At 36.5% G+C, this 22,368-nt stretch overlaps 1 protein-coding gene across 1 annotated transcript in view; it reads right to left on the bottom strand.

The window, feature by feature from the left end:
* The window catches only part of PLCE1 (phospholipase C epsilon 1), a 112,050-nt gene that overhangs the window by 14,233 nt on the left and 75,449 nt on the right, over positions 1-22,368 (bottom strand). The window contains exons 6-21 of the mRNA XM_053949688.1: positions 21,849-22,057; positions 16,936-17,602; positions 16,269-16,451; positions 15,315-15,432; positions 14,770-14,929; positions 11,483-11,605; positions 11,262-11,398; positions 10,112-10,350; positions 9,081-9,142; positions 8,715-8,880; positions 6,784-6,891; positions 6,282-6,398; positions 6,041-6,199; positions 4,926-5,049; positions 2,675-2,799; positions 1,913-2,030 (exon numbers count right to left, since the gene is read on the bottom strand). Of these exons, the coding sequence (XP_053805663.1) occupies positions 1,913-2,030; positions 2,675-2,799; positions 4,926-5,049; positions 6,041-6,199; positions 6,282-6,398; positions 6,784-6,891; positions 8,715-8,880; positions 9,081-9,142; positions 10,112-10,350; positions 11,262-11,398; positions 11,483-11,605; positions 14,770-14,929; positions 15,315-15,432; positions 16,269-16,451; positions 16,936-17,602; positions 21,849-22,057 (2,815 nt within the window). The remainder of the gene's footprint in view (positions 1-1,912; positions 2,031-2,674; positions 2,800-4,925; positions 5,050-6,040; positions 6,200-6,281; positions 6,399-6,783; positions 6,892-8,714; positions 8,881-9,080; positions 9,143-10,111; positions 10,351-11,261; positions 11,399-11,482; positions 11,606-14,769; positions 14,930-15,314; positions 15,433-16,268; positions 16,452-16,935; positions 17,603-21,848; positions 22,058-22,368) is intronic.

Genomic DNA, 22,368 nt, shown 5'->3' with positions numbered 1-22,368 from the left:
TGCCCTCAGCTTGGCTGATCCCAGAGAACAGACCTCCAGCCTCTCAGATAATGGTGCAATGATATCCAATACACTGGAATTCAAGTTAAACAAGGACTGTAAGGTCAAAGAGCACAGAAACAACAAGGGCCATGGTGGCTTCCTTGTTAGCAGAGGTTTTATAAACAAGAATTGTTATTTTCTCCACATGATAAATTCTGTTTTGACCAGGGAACACTTAGGGAAATCTGTGTTACTCAGTAGGTTAGGGTAAGTGAACATTATGGTCCTTGCCCTTTTTTATAGTCACAAATCAGTGATTAACACTCAGGGATGTAGGCAAGTGTAAACACAGAACAAAATTATATGAAGACAGAAGAAATAAAGTATTTACACCATTGATCAGATACTGACATGAATTCTGCCTTCCCCATTTCCAAAACTCCTGCATTTTCTGAGTTGGTTAGGAACACAGGTACTAGAGCTACAGAGTCATGGATCTAGCAGCCTTGTTCCCATCATTAATGGGCAATGCTGGGTAGGGCACTGCACCACATCGGTGCCCTCTGGCTGAGCACAGCAATCCAATCAGTGGCATGGTGGCCATGGAAGCCTACATTCCCTCAGAGGAGGCAGCATTTGTCTCAAAGGAGACAAAGTTTGTTGGAAAAGTAATTTCTACAGCTTTATGTGTTCATCTGTGAAAGGAGGTAATCTTAATTGTTCTATTTATGATCCCTTTAAGGCATGAGGAAGAAATCTGAGAAGGAAAGCAGGTGTTTCTTTAATAACAAGTATTACATTAAAAATTAAATATTTCAAAGTTTTTTTAGAACATCAGAATTTTTTATGTGTCAAAATGCTTGGAACAACCCAAAGTATCCCCATTTAATCTTGAGTATCTTTCTTTAAAAGAAAATATTTTACTTGAAAGATATCTCATTGCAGATTTCATTAAAAAGAGTATCAGATTTGGATTTTTAGAAGTCATTATTTTAACAAGTGACACCTACAATTTTTAAAGTTATAAAAGATTATAAAAGAATGTCTGTCCATATTTCAGCCTGTTTATCTTGTCTATTTGACACTATTTTATGTTTGGTTAGCTTCTCTAATCTGATTATAGTTCTGTTTGTGTAAGATCATGATTTGGCAGAATTGCTAACTTTTCCACAGAGAACCATTCCAGTAAAGAGCAGATTTTTCATTCAAAACATTAAATATATCAATAAACAATAAATTCTCAATTTAAAAGTATTTATGTACATAGTATGAGCCAAAATATACCCAACCTCATATTTCAGTACTGAACAAGTGCTTATCAGTGATCTCTTCAGTTACTCCCTCTCCTTTTCTCTGCAAAAGTTTTTCTTCCTACTGTACAGAAGAAGATTCTCTGATTTCCATAACTGCTTCCATGAAGACTGAGTTAGAGTGTGCAAGCAGCTGCCCTCACCCATCCTATGAAAAGGTGCTTTACCCCTGCAAATGGCTCCTCTCCTGTCCACTTGGGAAAGAACAGAAAATACAGCTGTAGGAAAAGGTGAAGCACACTAAACAGAGGTCACTTAAAGAAATGTGACACTCTACCTTCAAGGCCTTAAGAATATTTTCCTTCTTAATTCAGTAGGACCTTACATGGAAACTCGGAGCTCTTAAGATAAAGCTTTCTGTCATCTGGCATTTGGCAGTGAAGCAGTTGTCTAAGTTGTGAAGACTGGCAAATTTCACTTTTGTAAACATTTTAATATGACAAACAGAATGTATTCACATAATTTATGAACACTACTTCTCAGCCAGGAGCTGCTATTATGAAGACTACCAAATCATGAAGAACGAACCTCCTCGACTACTTCAAACTAATTCAAAACATAAACATAATGTCTCCAGGAATTAGACAGCCTAAAGCAATAAAACAGGGCAGTGTGCTTACCCGGGAACTTCACAGCTTGACAGTAAATGACAAGATCTGATAGCTCTGGGGCTATTTGTCTGCTTTCCTTCTTATTTTGTGGAAGATAGAATTCTTCACCCAGCTCCATGTCGTAAACCTGAGTGACAACACGAAGAACATTTAATAATATTACTGAATGTAGAAGAATTCTTGCATATCATACTTATGTCTTTGAAATATTTTATCTCTTTCTTCCTACATGGTTTCTGTTCTCACCTAACAAATCTCCCTCCCGTGTGTACATTTCTGATCAATACCCGTTACTGATTCTGCAGTAGTGTGTAAAGGCCTTTTCAGAGTCAGTTCTACAAACATTTAGACAAAACACATCCATGTTGAGAAGAATATATAATACACGAAACAGTAATACACTGGTTCTTTTTTCAGATGATTTAATAAGAGGTGCTGTGATTATCTGATATCATAGTGCAGTATTTTAAACTTATTTTGAAGCATAAAGATGCTGAAGATTCAGATGAAATCATCAGTTCCATCAATATTCATTTTCAGTCAAGCAGCCTATATGTACTATAACCTCTGAGGACTTTTCTTGAACAGTATGATGAGCATTTGTTCTACTTAGGCTATTTTCTCTAGTGTCTTTCCATGCTTTCTCTTGTTTCTCTTCATTAAAGTGCATCTGCTATCTGATGTCTCAGTTACCTAAACTGTCCAAATCCTTTTGAACCTGGTTATATATAAAAATGCAGCCGAGAAGAAAGAGGGAAAAAGCAGAACTACCTTTCCTTTATTATTGTAAGTAGCACAATCAGCCTTCTTTAGTCGTTTGGCAGTCTCTTCATTATATTCAAACTGCAGTTTATCACTTGATAATTTATTCTCAGGTCGATCTTCAAGAATATTATCTAAAAATTAATGGGATTTTAATAAACATAAAGCCAAATAATTTCAACTGGAAATTTAATTTGAATTAACAATATTTGTGGACAGTGTTGTGAATCTTATATGAACTATGCTAGATGCTAAAATAATGCATTTACTGGTCAGAGCATCATCCTCTCGTAGTAATCTTCTATTTAAAAATTTAATGCTTGGGTTTGGTTAAGACATTGACTTTCCTTTAAAGCCCATCCTTTTGTTCTCAGAAGATCTTTAAAACCAAACCATCTAATGAATTAAGTTTGCCAAAAGAAAACAATTGATATTCCCAAATGACAAAAAATGCCAAAGTCCAAGTACAATTAACCCCATCAAACAAATGCTGTACACATATTGTACAGCAAGGTTTGGCTTTCCTCTCCTTACTTTCACCATGCACAAGTTTTTTTACAGATATAGAAACATATCTTCAAAGCTACATATTTTCCAGAGAACAGTATGCTTAATAATGATGTGGTCTTTCTAGACCAAAATGTCGCAGTTGTCACAAAAGGAATGGTTTCAATTTATTCCTGATATTCCTGATGCTTTGACCATATTCTTTTTATGTATAACAAATGTCACACATGCAGGCTTCTAATAGTTCCTGACCAGTTAACAATGGTTAACAATAAGAATCACTGCTTGCATTTATAATATGAACTAGAAACTATATATTCACACTGTCACATTGAACAGGCTGAAGATGCAGTGCTGATTTCATGCAGTTAAAATGCTCAACCAAGTGGCTTTTACCTTCCTGGCTGTTAGGAGCAGGAGAAGCATTAAGGACATCAGCTACAGGGAAACGAGTCAGAGAGGGAATAAGAGGAAAGGGAATTAAGATTTAGAGCTAGAGAAATGAAAAGTGTCAGTTCTAAAATTATTAGCCTTACGCAAAAAAAATGTATTGGTAAGAAAAATAAAACTGAATCTCATTTAGAAAGTTTACAGACCATCATTTAGATTAGTTTTAACAAAATATTAATTAAAGACTTCAAAGAATAATCATTGTAATGCAGTAGAGTAAGCCATGCTGCAGATTCCTTCATATATTGGAAGGTGTAAATGTTTCTTGATAGCTTCAGATTTTTCAAACTTTCTCTTAACTAGAACAGTGCCAAAAAGTCACTTACTGCATTCAGTTTGCAAAATTTTGTTGGCAAGTCTGTTAGCAAAGATTTGAGTTTTCATGGCAATTTACGTCTACAGCATCTCACCCTGTTCCTCACAAAGAGTTTGCTCAAGTAGCCAGCTAGGCCAACTTTCAGGCAAAATGCAACTGAAGGCAGCATTGACACCAAACTCATAAATAACATTGCTATTCCACAAGTAGTGTCAAGTCTTGAACTGCATTTGTTCATTCTGTGACTATTTTTAAAATCACTAAACACAGAAGCAAGTAATGTAAACAAGAGACGACCTGGGAAGAAGTCCTGTGCTGCAGGACGTGCTCAAGCCTTACACCTTCTCTGAACATGGCACCTGGAACTTAAATGGGTCCCCACCAGAATGAAATGTGCAGTGACTGAAATACTTCACTATTCACTCAGGAGAACATCCCCAGCTGTGTCAGACCAGTTGTCCATGCAGCCCAGTATTCTCTTTCTGATATTGGCAACAGAGCAACCAGCCAATAATCACCACCCCAACAACCACAATCACTGAATAATAGGGATGTTGAACCAAATACTGCTACCAAAACCAACTGTTTATAAAGCTCTTCATTAATTTGTCCAATCTTTTTTTTTTTTTTAATACTCTGATGCCATTTGGCCCTGCAATTTCCCATGGCAGCAGATTCCAGAAGTTTGCTACCAGCTGCACAAATATTTTACCTGTTTTAGACTGATCTTCCACTTGTTTTATTGAGCACCTGCTAGATCTAACGAGTAACATTCTGTGCTTCCCTTAATCCACCACTTCCTGACTTAGTAAACCTGCTTCCAATTCACCCCTCAATCCTTTTCTCTACCAGCTGAAGAATTTCAGCCTTTTCAGACTCGTGCAAGGACACTGCTTACCCAGCTAATTCCTGAACTAGAATATTCACATCTTATTACTACAGTTCTAACAAAAGCACTGTAACAAACAAACAAAGAAATATAGTTACCATCAGAGAGAGATTCATAGTCATAGTCATATTCATCCTCTTCATCTTCTTCCTCTTCATTGGTAGGTGTGGGGTTGCTAGCACCATTGCTAGCCTGTGCTTGCAAATGTGCTAGCTGATGAGCCTACAACAACAAAAACACTTATTACATCATTGCTAAGTACTTTAAAAAAAAAACCGTTTTCATCACTGTTTGTATCTTGTTTTGTTTATATGAAAACACTGAATATATTAAGTGAGAAATAAGTAGATTGCTAAGATCAAGCTAAAATACCACTTTAGGGGTTTGAATGTAAAGAGAACTTGTATTGCAAGAAAAACAGTAAGATATGAAACCTAATTAATTATGGGAAAACGTCCAAGCTGCACATCATTCAAGACTGCCTTTTTCCAGTCTGAGATATGTTGTTTCAGGAACAATTAAATACTTTTTCAAAAGATGGAGAATATCCATATACTGGTATGATCAGTATGATTTTCTCATCTGATAACAAGAATTTAAGTCTAATGCAATTGTATTTACATTTTGGGCAATGGCAATTAGTTTTCAAGGATTCGACTGAACTGCTGACTAACCACAGACATTATTAGATTGAGGTTATTTGAGATGCAGCCCTAAATTTTAGAAATCAAAGAAATTCTCACATGGAAATAAAAATTATTTGAGTAGAGTCTCCCACAAGAAGTCAATAAAAAATCAAGTGGCTTGAATGTGGAAAAAGAAACAAAGCAGAAGTCTACCAAAAATTACTACATACTGTAAATACACACACATACTCAATGCATATCACTACTTCTCAATAAACATGAGTAGCAAATGTTAAAACCTCAGAGAAAAAGATTCATTTATGTTTGTCACACAGGGCATATGGTGTTAATCATAATATTATAAAGTTTTATAAAAACAATATACACTACAATTAAGCTGTAGCTATAATTTACTATATGTGTTGTCTACTTATTTGAAAGCACTGCAATCCACTGTGAGTTATCCAAGCATGAATGTGCATTAGATTATTCTGCTGTACATTGGAATTAGCAAAAATTTCAAACACAAATTAACTACTTCTAACAAGAGTTGGGTCTCGCTGCTTGCTGTTAAGGAAGGACTATACCTTCTGTTTCAATATATCCACTGGTGTTTGATGAGCTTTCAGCTTCTTGTTTTTAAGCAGGATTTTTCTTCTCAGTTGGCCAGGGGAAGGCAGCATGGGATCATCAGAAAAGTCACTCTCAAATAAAAACTTTGTCACCAACTTATCTCCAAACACATTCTGAAATATCAAGAACAGGTGATGTACTATGGAAAATCCCAGGGCATGTGCTTGGAATAACTGATGGCAGTGGACAGCCTACCTTGAAAATCTCGGCCATCTTGCGCTGCTGGGGCAGCGAGCAGTGGTTTTCTATGGAGATGATGACCGGCATGTCGGAGGTGATGAACGCGTTGCGATCGATGGCTTCCACCACCTCCTGCCAGAGAGAGAGAGGCCGATGAAAGAGCATGGCAGCATTCTGCAGCTCTCAGTTAGCCTGCTGCTAGCTGACAGGAGAGACATCTGCTTTCCTCTGTAAGACGGAAGCCACTGTGTGCTTTCAAAGCAAGCTGGCATCTTGTTACAACAAAAGTGGTAACACCTACTTTTGTTATTTTGGTATCAACAAAAAGACAGAAAATTACACTACATATGCTACAAAGACTTGTAAGCATATTTACCACTGAGAATTTAATGTCTGACATAATCTATAGTTTATATTCTATTAGAATTTAGCCTATTAGAATATGTATTTTTCCTTTGTTACAGAAAAAATAACTTCTCTTTTTTTTTTTTGCTTCTACATGCAATTACCAGCATACCTTAAAAGAGATCTTTGTAGTAAGAGTGTGCCCATGATAAATGATAGGCATCCCATCATCACCATCCCAGCAATCCAATTCTACACTTCTGCAGCCTTGTAAAAGAACCTATAATGCAATTGAATAATGTAAGCACATCTAAGCCACAGTATCATGCCATCACAGCAGAAGACAGACATTGCAGAACTGAATGGAAGTCCAGTGAATCAGCAAAATTGCTGGAAAGTGTGAAGTGTGTTCACTGTGAAGTAAACAGCCCATGGAATGTACAGTCCCCAGCTAACTGCATTCCCTAACTGAATTCCTTATTTCCCATTGAAAAAGACTGGGAAAATAAAGCAAAGCATGTATGTTCTTCAGAGAATTACAATAAAGCTTTGAAATCCATGGTATCATACAGGATACATGGAATCTGTTTGCAGAAGGTGATTCTTATTGTACAGCTTAATTTTCTGAGAGAGAGAGAGACGTTCCTGTATTTCTACCTGCAGAAACAGCTATAGAGCAACATGGCAATTTATTTCAGGTTGTTCCCATGACAGCTTATGGAGAAAGCACCTGCAGTTTGTTTGCTGGTGGTTTTTCTTTGTGTCATTATTAGTTTTATAAATAAAAGATAGTCTGAAGTCTTAAGAAGCTTCTATGAGGATAGTTAAAATGGAAATGAGATAGTTAAAATGAAAATAATCTTAATCAATTATACTAAGCTATTTACAGCCATCAATTCATCAATTTATTTATTTAATTATTCATTTACTTATTTTAGAAAGCCATTGCTAGAAAAACCAATGAAGGAAGCAAAGAGGAAACATGAAGGAAGAGATGAGCTAACCCATCTTTTGGTAGCCCAGCTTATTATTGTCATCAGTATTTAGCACGCCTGTCATCTGTACTACAAGTTAATATTTTACTGAATAGAAAGATCCCAAGAATTAAAACCATTTCCAGTAAAACCATTCATGAACAAAGAAAAAATTACTCAAAACCTGAATAATGTGATTTCAGACAGTTGTGTCCATAGCTGGCACTCCACCACTTCTATGAGCCAGAGCAAAGTGCCCCTTCAGCTGGCAACAAGTACTTGAGGGACAGGAAGAAGCTTTTCTGAATCATGCAAACTTTGAAGGCAGTTGATCTCTATCTCACTTCCCATCTATTACCAACACAATACTAAGATCACTGTGCAGTGCTACTACAGGAACCTCTGCAATTGCATTACTCAGTGCATTCATGATATTCAGGATTTCCTAACACAGCCTCACCTCTCTGTCTACAGCCCCAGGTGAAGGAGCACATGGAACACCAGATGTGTCCATTCTCAGTGTTGAGTCATTAACTCTCAGCATAATGAAAACACTGCTGCCAGTTTGATGCTTTCTCCAGCATTTTGTAAACACACACACACACACAAAATTATATATATATATATATATATATATATACAAACAAATACAGAACTGAAAGCCCAAGGGAGAAATTGTTCCTTCCCTCATCAGCACCAATCAGGCATAAAGTCTAAAAACTGTATAATATTCCTAGAAGTAACATTTTTAGAAGTTATAGTTCTATTTGAAATTTGTCTTTGCACTGCAATGTACAGTATCTCAGTAGTGTTTCTGACATCTGAATGAACTAAAATATTAGATCAGTCTTTCCTGTGGGAAAGTCTAATTTTAGTAGGTTGGGTCAGACCAACTGGTGTCTAAATGCTATGAATCTCAAACTAAACCCATTTTTTTTTGCTTTAGAAAAGGCATTTGAGCACAACTGTGCTTACAGGCAGCTTTCCCACACATCATGTTTTCCAACGTTTTGCAAGCAGGGGTTTAGGACATTTAGATTTTCAAAGCAAAAAGGTCATGTTCCTGAAACTTGCCAGCAAAACAAACAAGTTCATGTTGAAAGCTACACAACAATCCAGTCCTGCATACCTGGCTGTAGAGCTCCACTGAGGACTCCCCTTTAAGCTGATGGCCAGTAAGGTAAGTATTGTGTGAGGATTCTATGTAGTAATATGAGAGAGGATAGTGCAAGTCCTCAGCATTCTCCTGTGATTCATCATTTTTGGAGGCAAAGTTGTCTTTATCCATCAAAAATCTAGAAGTGAGAAGATGTGAGGAAATTTTATGCTGTGATGAGCATTTTGTGACTCTCCAAGAAACATCAATACACTGGCATCATCTTTTTATATACACACATACATACATACATATAATACATATATATATATATATATATATACACATCCATATTATATATATATATATATCTATATAAATGAGCATGTAGGTAATTACCTTGCAAATCCTTCAAAAGATAGCAGCCCCTGCTGGCACATGTTCACACTAGGTTCAAATTTCTATGAGGAGGAAGAAATCAAAGATAAATATATAATAACAATTCTTAGAAAGATGTCTTTGTTATGTTTTTATATGTAGCTGCTCATAGCACAAAACAGTTAGTATTTAAACACAGTCTTTCTGTGGATAAAGTAATCAGGTGCCTGCAAACTGTGCTTACAAATCACTACACAAACATACTAAAATCATAATCATAAATCAAAGAATCATTCAGGTTGGGAGATCAACTAATCCAATTAAATTGAAATTAAGAAAGATTTATGATCAGGTGTCCTACTCCTATCTAGTATGCTTAAATACAACATAACACCATCCCAACAAGAGTTGTGGTATTACAACTTGAAGTTTCTTTAGAATTGTTGTCCTTTAAACTCTGCAATTCTATCTTACGTGCTGATAGTTATATATAGTTTTTAGCCTTTGTTAACTGTTAAACAGGGGTTTAGTTTTGGAGTATATTAATTATGCATGGAGGAATTTGGAGGAATAAAAATTTTTCTACTCGCTTTCTAAAATCTTCAGCCATGGTACATAAGGGAATAAAATGGGCATGTTTGCTCTGGAAAATTTTTTTACAATAAAACAAAAATATGTGGAAATGGTGCTTTTTAAAGTTTCAAAGTAAGATTATGCTCAATCAAATGTGGTCCCTGACAAAGAAAAAAATAAAAGAATTGTCATGAACAGTTTTCCTAGGTGGTGACATCCCTTCCCTGCTAAAGTACTCATTACTAATAAAACTATTTATTTGCATTTTTAAAATTGCTATATTTATGGACATCCATACAATTTTCTGGCCCAAAATAAAGATAACATTAAATTTTAAATTCAAGTAAACTGTAGAGACAATATCAGTGTGAAAGGAGATACCCACACAGATTCTATTCTGAACAACACACAACATTAATGGGGAAAATATAAGTAACAGCTCTACTAAAAAGGAAATGTAAGAGATCTGTGTTACAGACCTGAATAATACTGAGGATTTCATCATAGGTGCAGTGTTCTCCTTGGCAATTCACTAGGAAGTCGTTCAGCTGCTGAATTCCTACTCCAAATACTCCCAGTGATGTGCTTTCAACTCCAGTGCCATTGGTTACGATGCTGGCAGCAGCAATAGCATCAGATATTTGCCTCTGGTTGTCTGATAGCTGCTGCCTGCTCTTAATGAACAAACCAAGGTCTGAAACATTTCTAGTCAACAAATCTTAAAAGAAAAATGAGGAAATAAAAATATAAGCTAAACAATTACGTGTGTTACATATCCTGTATAGAATATAATCTAATATGTAATTCACACAAGTATCTCACTGGGTGTTTTAGCAATAAATTAGAACAAAATCAACTTGTTTCTACCCACTAATAAAAGAGAGAGCATTAAGTATGCATGTGAGCAGACTACAAGTGTCCAGTTACTCTGAACAAAATCCTGGAACCTTTAACATGGATCCACAGCCTCCTACACACCCAGGACACTCCTGCTCCCTCTCACCACCACAAACAGCCTCAAAGCCTTTCCTTCACTGTGTGCAACCCCACACCCTTCCTGCTCAATCACCCTTTATCTTTTTCCAGTTTCATATGCCAATTGTTCTGCACCCTCCCCACAAGCTGCTTGGCAGAAAGACTCTTTTATTTACATGTGGCCAAAGTCCCAGACTTAGATTATGGTAACTGAGGAATGTAAAGGGGGACAGAGGCTTCCTTCCCCTCTGTCCCACATAAAGCAGATCCACTAGGAAAGTAGATAAGAAAAAAACAGCCAAATGGGACACAGGGCACAGCCTCCTCCTTTCTCCTCCCTATATTTGCTCAGTGTTTTAGCCCTTCCAGGGCTCCTGCAACCTGTACAGATCTCTGGGCTCAGCCATTGAGCAACAAGTTTTATTCCTCTGCTATTACCAGTTACAAATATATCTGGCTAATGGAAAGCTGGAATACTTTTCCTTCCCTTCATTTTTGTCTTATATCCTGCTAACTAGGTATTAGTGCAGGCATGGCAGCAGTCCTCTACTTAAACTTGTAACTGATAAGGAGACTGACTGAAACACATTTTATTAAGGCAAATAACTGAAGCTGCTCAGCAGTCTAACAATTGCATTTTTCTCTTTAACAAACCTAAATCAGGTTGGAATCCACTGCTATTTTCATCAATCTTCAAATTAGTATAAAGTGGAGCAGGGTCTAAGCCAGATCGATTGCAAGGCACAGCATAAACATCAAAAAGGTCTTTCAGATCCTTGCGGCTACGGACACTGCAAAAAGAGTGGAAAAGTTCCGTTTTTGCTCTTTTATAAACTTGGATGAAGGAAATTAGTACAGAAAAAAAAATCTTTTACCTGAAAGATTTGAAGAGCTCTACAAATTCCACAAAAGTCATGTTACTATCAGATACCATGAAGTTCTGAAATCCCTTCATTCCTCCTTTGACACGGCCATGCCAGCTACTGCTGCTCCATGTGCTAAATCAAAAAAAGACTGCTGTAGTCTGGTTACATTAAACTTCTACTTAACTGAAATATTATGCATGAGTGTATTAACAGTTCATTTGTGCTCTCCTTAATTAATGTGTTACCAATATCTGGAAGAAGCAAATAAAGCACCATCTTATAAGATGCATAATGATGTTTTTTACCTTCTTGGTTTATAGTATCTCTTTTTTTTTCTTCAAGACAACTGCAAACTTTATCAGAATGAATAATGTATATTATGCAATTTAAAACTTTCATGTGGAAAAAGACCTGATGCACATGGCACAATGAAAGCACTTATTTTCCCTTTAAAGAAAACAATGCCAGTATTCTTGTAATGCAGGCTGTGTATAAGGTTCATTGAAGATGAAATAATAAAATAGATTGTTCTGTAACTGCAGTCATTAATCTAAGTTGTGCAGCTGAACAACATTTTTGAAGTAGAACCAGCACATTTCTAAAAGTTGCATCCCAAAATCTTTAGGCTTCACTTTAGTAAGTACAATCAGGCCTTACTTGAGCAGTATGAACAAGTCCTTAGTGAACTACATGGAGTAACTTGCAATCAGGGGCTGAGCTCTTGAGCCCCTTCCTGGGCCTAAGCACTAATGAACACACATCACAGGAATGGGACCTGCCAGCAACAGCATCCTGAAAAGGGCAGGATCTAAGCAACAACACAAATACCAACAACTATCTAGTTTGAACCATATTTAATGGCGCAAGTTACAGTATTTACTTCAAAATATCAGACCACATGTCAGATTTTATTGCTCTGTAATGTTCAAATACACAGATCCATTCTTCTACGAATTTTGCCATCAGGCTCAGTACAAATAGTTCAGACAGCTGTGATGGAAAAACAGGAGCAGCTTGTTGTCCAGCTTTCCAAAGGACATGCCTGCAAGCAGGTGACTTTCTACACAAATAGGCTGGACCAGATTCCCGAGTTTACTCCTGGCATGGGATGGATGCATGCAATTGAAAACAAAATGTGATTTAAAAGTATTAAAAAATACCATCTACTTTAGTTGATAATATTCCATTTGTTTGATATCACTATGGAAAGTACTGACATACTGCATGTAACTTTTTTAGCTAAAATAATTCCCAGCATTTTTATAAGACAGGGAAAATAAACCATGATGAGGAAAGCCTCTAGATTCCAGAAAACAGATTGGAACTGCAGAGTACCAAATGGGAGACCAAGAGCAGAAGAAAATGCTAACCATTTCACCCGATCTGATCACTAAAGATTATCTTCCAGAGTAATGGGAAATCAGTAAAAACAAAAGGTTAAAAAAAAAAAAAAAGTCAAAACCCCCAAGAAAACTCAACCGTCACCAACAACCAAAATTGCAATTAGCAGCAGTCTGGATTGACTGCTGAGCAAGGAGGTTTACTCTCCCTTCCCAAAAAAGCCCCCATCTCTAGTTTTCCATATCCTGTGCTCCATGCCCCAGTAGCCTTACCAACCATCCTCCTGCTTCCTCCACCTTACAAGTGGCACTAGATTTCCAAGGAACCTGGAAATTCATCAGATGCCCATGTGCTTTGAAGGAATGACAAAAGCAGCTGCAAGCTACCTGTGTTCAGAATACAACTCTCTCCAGGCCTCCAAATTTCTTAATGGCTCATGAAAACTGGGTCAAGATAATGGGTAAAACATGTAAATCTGCTCTGAGGAAGACTCCTTCAGGACATGATGATGTAACAGCCATAAGGTACATCCTGAGCAAGTTCTATCACAAAGGGTCTCATAGCAAACTTGGGACTGCTCTGCAAAGTGATGCTGTGGAGGTGCCAGACAACTTTGCCAGGGAAAACCTGTGATAACTGGGAGAGGTCCACAGTGCTTAGCTACACACAGATCCATGCAGAAATCCAGGCCTGAGAGGATTTAAAGGAACATTAGCTGTCCTTTTCCAGGGAATGCGAGTTCTCCACTGAACCTTTTAATCTAATTTAGAGACAGCAACTATTTTGGCATAAAAGCAAAAGGCAGATTTGCAAAACACAGAATAATTTTCCAGAGATTGTAAAGCAGTATTTCTTCAGTTCAATGTAAAAGAAAGCTGTTCTCACCCTTACCAAAAAAAAAAAAAAAACATTGCTTACCAAGACAAATCCAAGTTTGTGAATGACAGTGAAAAACAAAAGGAACACAGGCTCACAAAGCAGTGTTAACCCAACCACACATGTTCACAGGTGACTCTACTACTCACACCTGTTGCCAAATCCAACTATTTTAAGTATAAGTACAATCCCCAAGTAACACACAACCAAAACCACTGCACAAGACATGTCTCTACAAATATAATGTTCTATCAGCAGCAGTAATCTCTTCCATTGTTTACTGTTGCTCTCGTGGAACCCCCAAGATTCATACTCATAATGATATTTCAGCATTCCTTCTCCAGAAGGGCACTGGAAAACCTCTGTTGAGACTGTCTTCTTGTATGTCATAAAGTACTGTCCACATCCCTGACATATTATTAATACTGTAATTACTACTACCATCACCATTAGTATCTATAGCATTAATATAATAGTGCACTCTGTTACTGCACATATTGCAAGAGCATAACCTTTTACGCTGCCTAGGTGGCACAAAAAGGATGAATGTTCAAGAAAAAGAGGCCTATAAAAGAAAGATTCCAAATTGGTTCCTCCATTTCCCAAGACAGCACTACAGTCATCACTAGGAATGTCAGTAAAGGTTATTACTCCCTCAGGTATAAATTATTTGTGCTGAGAAACCTCAGAACTTCAGTTCACACATCTATAACATTTCTGTTGATTTTCACTATACAGAAAATGCCTATAACCATGTTTTGGAGAAGATCTGGAGAAAGAGTTAAAGTCTGTATTTGTGTAGTTTTGGAACAGCATTCCAATCTGCTTCTGTAACAGATATAAACTGAAACATGCTGCTCAGGGACTTGCTAAAAAGCCATCCTCAGATTCATGGCATTTCAGCTTAAATGTCTTGTGTTCTTCTACAATGTGTTTTAGATGTCTACAAAAAGGCTAATATCATTTCTGGCGCTGTTTTTGTCAGATTTTGCCAGTTGGGCAACAGCCCCACATTAGATAATAAATAAGTAATCATAGCTTCTTTTCTTTTTAAATCAAAGCATGGATTTTTCCCTTACCTAGACTGACTTTTGCTTGATGATATTACAGGAGAGGAGACTGGTCTTGCTGGTGAAGATGATGTAGCTCCTAAGTTGGGAGATCCAGATGCTGTCAGAGAGTGAGCTCTTCTTGATGGCAAGTTGTTAGATGGAGAAGAATTAATAATAATATTTTGATCTAAGGAGAAAACAAAAGTTTTCATCACAATTGCAACATCTATCAACAATAAAAATCCTTTGTCCAGGAGACCTATATGAAAATTCATTAAAACATAGTAAGACACTAGCAGATTTCTTTGTCCCAAAACAGTTAAAAAATATGTATTGAACACCATTTCATTTACAAATGTATTTTATCTGAGTAGAAAGGGAATGCTACTGAAACTAAATGAAAGAACAATCATGAACAACTAAAGAAATTAATTTCAGAGTTCACAGATTTGGAGTTTCAACTGCAAAAGTAGCTTTATAAGTTTATTTTTAACATTATAAAAAAATGTCTACATAAAAAGGCTTTGAGCAAAACCCTGATAGATTTTTAAGTACTGAAGCAGTATATTTACCTGATTCTTCTTGTTCATCAATATCTTGAGGATCTGAACCACTTCTATTACGATATTCCTTACAGCTTTTTGCCTTCCGAGTTGCCATTTCATCATCAGTGGCCTCTCCACTTTCACCCTACAAATAATGAGCATCATAATAAACATCTCAAACCCAATACTTCCACTGCATTTCAGTACAATCTGTAACAAAACAATGAGATAAATCAGCTATTCCTTATGAAACTGACTCCTGTGAGGCCAATGAGAGTAGAAAAGAGACAACTTAAAACAGACACATAGCATGGGACCATAAGGTGCTACCTCAGGTTGATGATAATGACTGTGCCTTTCTAGAATGTTGCAGCTGGTTTTACACTATTTCACTGCTGCACTGGAGCCCTGAAGAGGATGGATCTTGTAATTTGAGAATCTTTATACCCACCCACTAGAAAATGTGGGCAGCATAGAGGTGCTAGTCCTGCATTTTCCTCTCTCCTGCCTACTGTTGAAAGCAGTTTTGCTCAGGAAAAGAGAGGAGACTGCCAGACTAGGTCATGTTTCCGTCACCCACACAAGACAAAATGGGTGCTAATGCAATGTGGAATAACTATGGTAGTGTTTTTTGAAATATGAAAACAAAAAGGATTTAAAAAAAAATTACACCAGCCTCCAGACACCACTTTGCATGTTAAGATATTTATCAACAACTGTATTTTATCTTTTTACTGCGGTAGCACCTAAAGGTTGCAAGAAGATTCTGTCCCATTCTGCTAGCCCTGGCACCTATACATCCTAACAATGCTGCAAGCATGAGAAATAAACAAACTATTGGAAAATAATAATCCTCAAACCTGGAATGACAATAAACAGTTTTAAAATCATCATCATCTAACTTCTTTTCTCTGGTTCAGAACACAGCTACACAGTGACTGCAAGAAGGAAACAAAACACACAAATAACAAAATGTTCTACCCTGATGAGTACTTTCTTCTTTTTCTTAGCTGTGCTTATTCCCAGAGTGTTGTTTCTCTGCACATTGGGCTTCTCAGTGCTTTTGGTGAGAGATCCCGTGCCTGTGCTTCTTTCACTCCATCGTCTGCCTCCAAAGAGCTCAACAGCCTGAGCCAAGGTTGGGCCTTCAAACCTTCCATCCTCCTATAAAGATTCTCAGCATTAACAAAACAAGGAGAAGAAGGACACATTTTTAAAGCAATAATATAGATCTCTGAGGAACCAATGAAAGAAACATCAAGAAGAGACTAGTTTTGATTACTGAGTGAATTCCCCAGGTTATTTTATTTGCTGCTTTGGGGATGCCTTTGGCCCTATTACCACTCATTTTTTTGGTGCCCTTCTTAAGTACAGTCATTACCTTTTTCTTTAATAAAATACTTATTCCAAAACTCTAAACATATGAAGAGCTTTGTAAGAAAAAAAATTTAACCTCAGTGTATTGAAAACTTGCAAAATTTGACAGAACCTTGTGTGGAGAATCAGATCTTCTGCTTAATCCACATTACAAAGTTGAAGATTTAGTGTTAATCTCTAATTTAATCTTACTTATGACAGAAACTAATTGCATTACATTGAGCTGTTGATATATTTGGACTTTTGTATAGAGAATCACAGCATCATTTACCTGGTAAAGGCTGACATACTGTTTCCGTAGCCACTGCAGTCTTTGATCAGGGAATCGCCTCATTTTTCTTACCGCTTTAGTCAATTCCAGCAGTCCATCATACAGCATTCTGGCAGTGTATTTTGGAGCAACAAAGTGCAGCAACTTATTATCAGTAGTCTGAAGTCCATAAAGTAGTGTTATACCATTTTCTTCAAGGGACATATTGCAAAGCTTATTTTGAACACACACAGTGTGCATATCAATGCCTGAATGCCCCATATATACAGCCTTGGCTGAAAACAAGTCCAAAAAGCCTTCCACCAGTCCAGTATTACCAAGAAACTGGTATTTACCAAGCTCAGCAGTATTGCCCAGCACATTCAGTTTTGCCTTAGCATTTGCAGGGCAAACTGTTGTGGGTTTTGTCCAAGTCAAAGTACTATTGTCAGGCTGGAGCTGAAGGAAGCAACGAGCTGAAAGATGTGTGTCCTGGTCGTAATGAATGACGGTTGCCCCTTGCTGCATGAACTGATGGACGTCAGCCCTGATGGACAACACGTACCAGGGAATGAGTTCTATGCCATGGCAGAAAGCCTTTTGCTGCTCTTCTGTTGAACTTGTGTCCCATTCTTTCAACTGCTCAAATATGTCACTTTCAGAATCTGAAAGGTCTCCGATGAGAAATCTGCACGTGAGCAAAGATGAGAGATTTATCTTTAGAGATACATGTGCTGATTTATGTGATGCTTGATGAATATTTTTTCTGCAGTAGTTTAAATAAATTGAATACTATCAACACCATATAATTGGGACTTACAGGAACTTGTGTAGTGTTGGAAGTATTACAATTTATGTTATTGCAATTTTGCATCAATTAAGAGATGCTGCTACAATTACTTATAACTCCTGAAACAATATGATTTTATTTTCTTAGAACTTTCCAAACTTTGCATTAATAATAAAAAATTGTCTGATTGGTTCTTAAGGCCAAGTGATACCAGTTCCTAAATCTGCTGTACAAGATTGCTTCAGCTGAAATATTAAGTGCCATATGGGGAAACTGTTAGCAGGATATAGTGCATTTCAGACAGGACTTCTAATCTCTCTTCTGTTACTGATTTAATGTGCAGACCTTTTACATTATACAATATTCTGATTAACACTGGTAAAATACTGGTTAAAATACATACCTTCCTCATAAGGATCCACAAAGAATTTTGTCAGATACTTTCCATAAGAAATTTTATTGCACTTAAGGAAAATATTAACATAAAACTTGTATGCAGCAACCAAAATTTCTGATGTATTTTGCCAAAATTAGAAACAGTAGATACAGAGCAACAATACTGAACTAAAAGAAGAGGTGGTTAAAATGAAATGTCTTCCCTGCAGAAGTTTCTAACATGTATGAATGCACAAATGTTCAGTATTTGGGTACTTCAGTGAACATAAACAAGGACAAACTGTTCTATTTACAACAGAACTAATGAAGCACACTTTCCTAAGGATATCCAGGCAATAGAATACAAACCATCTTCCTCTACATATCTTTCAAGATATCTTGTCCTAATTCCCTCTTTGTTTCCCCTTCCTAGCACCACAGTACTCCCAGTTCCTGCCCCTTACCTACCAACTAAGCCAAAGATGACTCATGTTGTGTTTCCAAGTCACATACACCATCTCCCCCAGTGCTAAACAGCACAGATGACTATCAGCTTTTCCTTAAACTCTCCTCTACCTGGATGACAAATTAATCTGAATTCTTCCCTTATTCCATACAGCAATGATTTCTATGAATTTATTAATGGGTGAGATCTTTGTCTCTTCACCAAATTTATAAAAAAGTGGCAGATAGGTTAATGTTTTATTGCTTGTGGTGAAGGGACTGACAAAATAACTGCATCAGTCTTAAGTGTAGCTTTGTTTCTTTAAGAAATATTCCTACAAATAAAGGTCATGCATTTTAACTGAGCTGACATAAATTGTCTTACTAGATTCTCACTAGACACGTGTAAATTGAAATATTTATCTGTATTATATAAAATTACATTTTAAAATGAAACAAACAACTGAAGCAGCTCTTTCTCCCCTTTTCCCTCAAAACAATCAAACAAGTCTCTGTAAAAATGCTATAACGTAGCTGTGCATGGCTGGAGGAGTCTATCACAGCAGAGACAGAAGTTGCAGATCTTTGTTTATGCCTTGTTTCACATGTTGCAGGCTGCAGATTCAAATGTACAAGAAGCAGGTAAACCAAGCACACACACGTAACCACACACAGAAATGGAGCCTCTGACACGAGCTGCCAAAAGCGACACCGCTGCCAGTTACTGAGAGCACTTACAGAGCCCGGGCTGGACCAGGGGCTTTCTTTACATGTGCTGCCCTGAGAGGCAAGGAAATGAAAAGATAATGGAAACAGTGACTCAAATTGCAGTTTTAGAGGAGAAAATTGCAAGGTATACAAAAAGAAAAAAAATTGAGGCTTTCCCCTATTATTTTATATGTTATTTACTGTAATTGGAAAAGTTTAAAAGTGAAGATAAGATCAGGCTAATGAAGCAATGATTCAAAGTAAGGAGTATCTTCATAGGTCACTCAATAATTAACAATTCCATAAAAACTCTATTTCAAATTTGGTTGGTTTTCTTTTTCATTTTCCTGCATACCTTTATTTTTTTTAAATTTATTAATCGTCAGAACAGAGTTCTAAGAAAGATTAATGTTTGATATTTATCTGGCATGTACAGAAATCCAGGACAATTAGATGGGTCACTGGCTACAGAGTGGTAGAGCTTATTTGCTAACGCAACTAGGAAAGTAATTATACCCACTGCCCACTGATTTTATTAGATGCCTTTCATTTTCTTCAAATCAAATTAACCTACCAGCTTTGGTGCATTCATGTTGCACAATACTAATCCAAATCATCAAAAGAAAAACTAATTGAAAATCTTTCTTACAATTATAAAGTAATGAGAAACATGTTATGCAGTGTATTTTTCTGCCTTTATGACCACAATGCTACAATTATCAGATAATGCATAATTATTATATAATTTGGATTTTATAACACTATATGCAAATATGACAGGTCTTACAAGAAAGAGGACTATATTTCTTCCTTAGAACCCTTAAGGTGCTCATGGGAATAAAAATAAACCAAACATAACCTCCATACAAGTACAACAGAACATGGTCCTTCTGCCTCCAGCAATTTGCTCCTGTGCCTCATCCAGTTCTCTGCATGCCCAGGAAAGACATGGCAAGTGAATAAGGAATTTCCAAATCCTGTGAGACACTTGAGTTAAATCAGTACTTTCAGAACTTTTCTTCTACAAGTATTTTACTGTTAAAATCAGTATTTACTGCATCAAAAGTACAGACACTCATGACTGAGTAGTTAGTAGCCTGAACCAGGAAACACAACTTTAATTACCTATCAGCAGTTTTGTTCATTTAAATTTTAAATTTTCATTTCAGATTCACACTTGGTTTTTTAAAAAACTGAATTCCTACTTTAGTTTGGAGTGCAACTCACTAAATTACATTTATGAATAAAGGGTAAGTAATTTACCAAGAAATTATTTCATAATGACATAAAAAAGGAACTCTATTTAATTTCTATTTTGTTCATCCATGTGAAGTGTTTATATGCCTCGCTTATTTGCCATTTGAACTGTGATTTGCAAGTTGATTTTAAAGCATATTAATTAACAAAAAATAATTCCTGGAAGAAAGTATTAGTACTTGAAAATATTACTTGAAGTATGTCAAGAGATAGCATATGTGGGCAGAGAATTGGGTCTGTCTTTCTTGGCTTAATCTAGTGCACCACTTCCCAGAAGCAACTAAAGCCAGATGTGAATAATTCTATTAGAAAGCATTCTTTCAGGAAATAATGATTATTTATTTGAAATGAAATTTAGAATTACATGTTAATGAAATAAATGCATTTTAAACAGGAAGATAGCAGTTGCCTCTCAGGCAGTCACTTATTAGATTTAATGTTTTAAGTAGCTGAAGTAAGTTGGATAGTTCTGAACAGATTGATATTTCTGACACACATTATCAGTAAAATAGCTCAAGCAGTGACTTAAGCATGTTTTTATGCAAGCCCTCATGTAATTTTACAGTGCTTCACCTCAGAGCAGTAAGGTTCTGCAACTTAATTTGAATTTAGTCTAGCACAGTTACTTAGTTGACCTGACCCACCTATGTCTACATGGGCTTTGCAATGAAACTTCTCTGCAAAGCAGCATTCTGGAAGATCATGTGATGTCCTAAACTTTGCATTTGCTGTATTTCCTGCTGGTGACTAGTACAGTCTTCAAGAGTGGTCTTCAAAGTGAAATCAGATAACTGAACACTGGGCTTTTTTTACACAGGGCACAATGAAGTAAACTTCTTTGCAAAATAGCAGGACTACAGCAACCTGAAAATTCAAAATATGTACCCACACATGAATGTTTCCTGACAAAACTGAAACCCTTCAAAGTAACATGTCCTTAAAAGAAGAAGTCTTTTGAAGGATAATAAATAACCTTTTTTTGAAGGGGCCAGAACACTGCCTGGGCATGCAGAATATAATGTTCTGAGCTCTGACAACAAATATGTCCTGGTGCTATTCCTGTCGCTAGAGATCAAAATTGTAATTGTAACTGTAGATTTTTAAAGCTCTCTGTGTAAGACAAAAAGGATTTACCCTTACCATGAGAGGAAGTAATGACATCATGAAGGAAAATATAGCTATACAGAGAGTTTCCAAGCAGTTGAGTATTATGGGAGAAAAGCTCTGAACTGGAAATGGATAAATACAAGGAAAGATGTCAAAGTTGCTCTTATTTCTAAAGGCAAGCCTTGGTAAACGAAAATCAAAGACTAAAACGATGATATATAGATGTGGTGATAGTAAATAAAATGAGACCTACTGGTAGCGGTTTTTGTCCTTCAGGGAGTTTTTCCTTGAATCGCTCCCTTCACTGACATTATCTTCACCCTCCTCAGACTCCAAACTGCGATTGCAGCTCCGGATAGTTTGGAAGATATTGTTTGTTGTTGATTCTTTTTCTGGATTATTTAAACCATCTTGGCCTACTCGTTGTAAGAAATTATCTTGTCCACTGTAATCTGAAACAAACTATAGAGATATCTAAAAGATTAGTATAGTTACAAATAGAACGTTGTGTCATCTACTTCTCACTATAGAAATTTTTGCTATTAAGAATATTTAGTGTATATTTCCTAATTGCTTCCCATGGGATTTTGAGCCTACTTGCAACCCAAAACAGACCAAATCATTTCATAAATCAAGTAATATAAGTTAAACTAACTCCTGAAAACTTAAAAAAAACCCTCAATCTTTAATGTTTCATCTAACAGGGGCATTTTTCTTTTCAAACTACAATAATAAAACTCCTAAGAATAGTTTCTTTCCATAGAGGAAAAGCT

This window comes from Vidua chalybeata, chromosome 8, assembly GCF_026979565.1.
Source record: "Vidua chalybeata isolate OUT-0048 chromosome 8, bVidCha1 merged haplotype, whole genome shotgun sequence".
Lineage (NCBI taxonomy): Eukaryota > Metazoa > Chordata > Aves > Passeriformes > Viduidae > Vidua > Vidua chalybeata.
The sequence above is the reverse complement of the archived record's forward strand: the minus strand, read 5'-3'. Positions and strand labels throughout refer to the sequence as shown.